General features: G+C 27.4%; 1 protein-coding gene across 1 annotated transcript; it reads right to left on the bottom strand.

The window, feature by feature from the left end:
• Nucleotides 1-695: 695 nt before the first annotated feature.
• On the bottom strand, nucleotides 696-2,039 carry LOC106757246 (dnaJ homolog subfamily B member 6). The gene is made up of 5 exons (XM_014639874.2): nucleotides 1,708-2,039; nucleotides 1,513-1,600; nucleotides 1,346-1,416; nucleotides 1,194-1,250; nucleotides 696-1,101 (listed from the first exon to the last, which is right to left on the bottom strand). The coding sequence occupies exons 1-5, from the start codon at nucleotides 1,816-1,818 to the stop codon at nucleotides 946-948; spliced, it is 483 nt and encodes a 160-aa protein (XP_014495360.1). The 5' UTR covers nucleotides 1,819-2,039; the 3' UTR covers nucleotides 696-945.
• Between the last annotated feature and the right edge of the window lie 3,749 nt (nucleotides 2,040-5,788).

Below are 5,788 nucleotides of genomic sequence, written 5' to 3'. Positions count from 1 at the left end.
GCAAGTGTTCTAAAGATATAATAACTAAATATCTTAAATATTAAAGCTATAATCATATGCTACGCAAATAAGAGAATAGTTTTCATATATAACACTTAAATATCCATTAAGTACCAACACTCAGATATATTACCCAAATCAACAAAATAAAACGTTTAGACTAACTCCTTTTAAAACTAATAAACAACTAATTTAGTATATTAGTATTCTTATGTAAATTTGTAGACATTTGCCATATCTACAGAATAAAAAAAATTATTTAATGTTTGCGTACAAATTCACATAAGTTTATAACAAGGTCTAGCTCAGAGTGATTGAATTGAAGACTTGAGTTATTCCCAAGTTTGAAAGAATTAAATTAAGCACGAGTTTGAAACCAACTAAATATTAAGATAAGTTTGAAACCAATTGAATATTACAATATTTTCTTTCATCTATACTAACATAAATATCAATGTGTACATGGGCAACTTTTTCAAAAGCAAAGAAATATAAGCACCAGAACATAAGTACAAGAACTAGAAGCCTCCTACATCCAACTAAATGATTTTAATAAATAGGAAATTACTTGTTCCTGACTCTACCTTTTCAATATTATCTTTGAGAATAAAATAGTAAGAATGCATTACTCCTTATATAATCTAAAAAAATAACAGTACTTGTATTAATTTTTTACATTACTTAAATTCAAAATGTCAGACCGACCATGGTACTTTTCATTGAATAGTTTTAGCATGACATACACGTGTTTCGCTTATGCTTATGTTTCAGTGGTGTCATCAAAAAAACACAATGAAATGAAACGTGTAAGTAAAAGTAAAATTAGGAGGCATCACACATATAGATGTCTAGAAGTTGAACCCTTTGTAAGGATTTCCATTTCAATGATCTAGTTTTCAGTAAGAAAAGTGTGTGAAGTTACAAGAAAGGATTGAGTGTGACGCACTAAGATCGAGAGTTGCTGCGCTTGGCCGCATTGCCTCTTGATCCGTTGACACGTCCTCGCTTCCCAGCCATCTGATCCTGGTTCAAGTCAATGCCGATCCCATCACCCCCCACCATCTCCACGAACATCCTCTGTAGGTCCTCCATACTGTCCCCCTGCATCGCATTCAAACACAACATACACATTACCTACGACACTCCAAAAGAAAAACAAAAAAAAAAAACACTACAACTCAATCAATCATTACCTCGTCTTTCACATTATTCATCATCGATATCATCTCTTGCATGAAATCACAAAACTCCTGCGCATTGGAAACAAATAATATACACATACAAATTGCGTGGATAAATTAAACCAGAACAATAACAAAAAAAAATGAAAGAAAACAATACAGACTTGGTCTTCTTCTTCCAGAGGGTCGTAGAGACCAGCGTCGTACATTGATCTTTTAGACTGATCGGAAAGAACTGTTACGGCATATCCGCACAATCCAAAATCATCATTACCGACTAATAAATTTTGCAACAATTAAAACAATAATTAGGGTGATGATGAAACCTGACCTGAGTAAGCTTCTTGGATTTGCTGAAACCGCCGCTTGGCTTCTCCGGCGGTTGCGGGATTCCGAGCCCACTTATCCGGGTGCCACCTCTGCGCAGTCAGGCCCAAAATTAAAAAAGGAAAAACATAATTTGTGATAATTGAGAAATAAATTAAAATAGAAAGAGAATAAGAGACGGCAGGGGGGTTTATTTTACCATGGCGAGTTTGCGGTAGGCAGTGCGAATATCAGAGAAGGAGGCGTCCCTACGAATCCCGAGAACGGAATAGTAGCAAGATCCGCCGTTGGATCCTCCTTCCCGATCCATGGAACGGAAGAGAAGATGAAGGCAGTAGAGATGAAAATAGAAGAAGAAACAATCAAAGGAGGAATGAAGGTTTGAACAGAGAGAAGATGAAGGACATGGGAATAATATGAGAAACAGAGAGTGAAGGATATAAAAGAAAGGGAAGGAGAAAAGGGTAAATTGATGAGCGAGAGTTGTGGTGCAGCGGCGGAGAAGTGAGAGAAAAAAATATCTTGTGCTGACCTCGGTGCCTTTTTGTTTGGTGGGGATATATAGATAGGAAGATATATCAGAAGAAACTTCCAGACGCCCTGCCCAGGGCCATGGGAAAGAAAGAAGAATGAGATATTTTCACCCTCCCTCATGCAAATGACACTCCAATTCCCGCAAATTACACCACTGTGCCACTCATCATTTCATCCTTCTTATTTTCTTCCATCAAATATAATTATTGCTCCGTAGAATTCTTTTAACTTTTAATTTCGTTTCACTTTTACATGTGTCCCCAGTAACAAATAACAACGCATACTGTTTCATACAGAAGTATTATTTATGTAAATTCTAATGTATATATTTAATAAAATAAATTTATGGAGATGGAGGAATAATTTTGTTGTTAGGATTAAGGAATTTCAAGATGGAATAAATTGAAAATTAATGAAATTTTGTTAATGATATAATAAATTAAAATATGTTTTAATTAATAAAAATATATGATTGTAAATTAATATTTAAGTAATGAAAACTATATTAAAATAAAATTGAAATTATCAATGATAAGAAAATAAAATTTAAAGTTTAAAAGGAAAATTTGTAAACAGATTTATCGGAATAAATTTGAAATATATTTTCTTAAATAATAATTTATATATTGTTATTTAAATTATTGTAAATAAAAAATATAAAATTTGACCTAATAAATAAAAATTATTTATATTTATAATTATACTCATATTGGTGTTAGGAATACCTTTTTATCACTGGATCAAGTAGTATAATTATTTACAATAATTTAAATAATAATATACAAATTATCATTTAAGAAAATGTATTTCAAATTTATTTCGACTAACTTTTTTACAAATTTCTTTTAAACTTTTTTAATTCTAATTTTTTTATTATTAACAATTTTAATTTTATTTTAATATTATTTTCACTAATTAAATTTAAATTTATATCAAATTTTTTTCTGAAAATAAATTAATAATCATTTATTTTTATCTATTAAAAATATTATTTTAACTTATTATATTCATAATGTCATTAAAAAAACTATCACAAATTTTTATTTTAAATTTCTTTATTCATCTCTTCAATTTTTTTAATCCAAACAACATGGTAATCTTCTTTTTATCTTCTCAATAATACACATTTAAAACAAAAATACCTCTTTTATTTCTCAAAGTAGAGCGAATAACCAGGGATTGTGTTTTTGGAGGGTCAAAATTCTGGCTTTATTGTGATAATATTTGCGAATAAAAACACGGAAGTGCTGAAAAACAAATTATTGTGATAATATTTGTTCAAACAAAATATAATCATTTAAGACAACATAGTTTACCGATAAGAAAATAAACAATACTAAGCAAAAAATTACTTCAATGAAGCAATTATGATGCAGTAGTATAAAAAAAAGTTATGATATGTTAACAATTTTATTTAAGAATTTTGTGATAATTGATTATATTTATTATTTTATCGATTCATATTTTTAAAACGACCAATCATAAACTTCCTTATTAGTTTGAAAACCATACAAATGATAATCCTTCAACAAAATATTTATTAACTAATTCACTTATTTATAATAAAATGTTTAGTTATATAGAATTAAACAAAAATAAAAACTTCTTTTTAATAGAAAAAAAAAGCAAAAAAAAAAAAACAAGCTTATAATAACTATATAATCCTATATATGATACCATAACATAATCACTTGTTTGCACAATTTCAAGAAAATGTTTATTAATTAAAACATAACATTTCAAGAAAATGTCTATTAATCAATTCGCTGATTTATAATAAAATAATTAGTTATATAAAAAAAAACTTCTTCTTTAACAGGAAAAAAAACGAAAAAGTAAAAAAGAAAACATCAATTTTATAATAATTATATAATCTTATTTCTAATACCATAACATAATCTTGTTTGCGCAATTGCTGGGATCAAACTCACATTGTGCAATGACATGGAAAGTGAAAGGGAGAAAATTGCATATGCTAACTCGCTTTCCCCCAAAACTCACCAGCTTGGAGATGGCACAAAAATGACGTGGGAGTCACCATCCTCGCGTTTTCATCATCTATTAAAATAATATAAAGAAAATGATATTTTAACACCATTTTGATACTGCACACGTGTCAAAAAGTGATTGGACAATTTCAAATTAAAAAAGTTGAGACAGTGGTATATTTGAAAGAAAAAGACCAAAGTTTGTTTTTTTAATTTGAAATCGTCCAATCACATTTTGACACATGTGCAGTATCAAAATGGTGTCAAGTGTTAAAATAACATTTTCCATAATATAATTTTATTTCCCCTTCTTTTTTCTTTTCACAACAGGAAATTAAAAGAAAAACATTTATTTAAGCAATCCTAATTCCAGAGAACAAATGTGAATTTTAAATTTTGTTACTGAAACATTTCGAAAATAGCAGTCCTAGCTAATATTGACAAAAAAATTTCAATTAACATTAGAAACAAAAAATTAACAGACTATTGACAAAAAATAATATATGAGTTGATCATAAAAAATCATTGCTGATATAACTTTTTCTTTTTACAATAGACACAATTGAATAAAAATATAATACCAATCAACAATAAAATAGTCTCTCTCAAATTAATTCGAGAAAAATTTAACTAATATCAAGAAAAAAATAATATTGGTCACAATATAATTTTTATTATCATCGATAAAACAAATCTAAAGACTACATCAATAAAAAAAATTAGTATCCTGATGATATTTTGATTTTAATCAAGTTGATAACATCCAAAATCAAAATCCATCCGAAGAAAAAAAAAATGAAAAGTAAAGTATGAATTTAAAAATATGAAAAATTTCGAATTCGTATCTTTTGAATAAAATTGACATATTTCTAATTTTAAAACAATCAAATTACTTTAATAAAATTCTAAACTTTTAATTTCTTTATCTAAATAACATATTTTTTTCTTAAAAAAAAAACTTAAATGATTTAAAAAAAATGAATTATCCTATTAGATTTTTCCATCCAAATAAAATATAAATTTATAGTGTGTAAAGGTGAAATTAAACTTAATTTAATCTCATAAGTCTAGTTGGTAAAATGAGGTATATTATATTTTAGACACGTTTCAAAATAGGTTTAATAATCAATTTTGTCTCCAGTTTTGTTGACAAATCTCAATTTAGTCTCTCGTTTTAAAAGTGATTGAAATGGGTTCTTACTTTCAAAATTTTGAGTCAAATTAGTCCCTTTGGTCAAACAGAGACAAACAACGTTAAACGCTTGATGATTTGGCAGAAGAGATATTATTTTATAATCATTTTTAAAACGAGGAACTAAATTGAGATTTATTAACTGGAGACAAAATTGACTATTAAACCTTTCAAAATATGAAGCACTCCCAACAATTGAAAACTCTAAATTAATTCAACAGTATCACACTGTTAAGAAAAACTACTCTTTGCTAAATAAAAGGTTACATTCATATATAGATAGGATCACTTTTTAGTGTCATGCAACTACTTATAAAAGTAATAATATTATATTGTTGAATTAAGAGAGCTAAGTTGGCTTAACAAGAGGAACCATACATAAATTGATTTATTTAATTTGATTCTAAATTAATTTCATAACATATTTAAAATTAAATGTTATAAAATTGCCCAAAAATATAAAGTCACAAAATTTAAAGCCACATTAAAGTCGAAATAGATTTTATCAGGAAATGGTATACTTTAAACCCAGCATATACAATTTGCCATATTTTTATTACAGAGTT

Source organism: Vigna radiata, chromosome 3 (genome assembly GCF_000741045.1).
Source record: "Vigna radiata var. radiata cultivar VC1973A chromosome 3, Vradiata_ver6, whole genome shotgun sequence".
Taxonomy (NCBI): Eukaryota; Viridiplantae; Streptophyta; class Magnoliopsida; order Fabales; family Fabaceae; genus Vigna; species Vigna radiata.
Note: the sequence above shows the minus strand (reverse complement) of the source record. Positions and strands in the feature narration are given on the sequence as shown.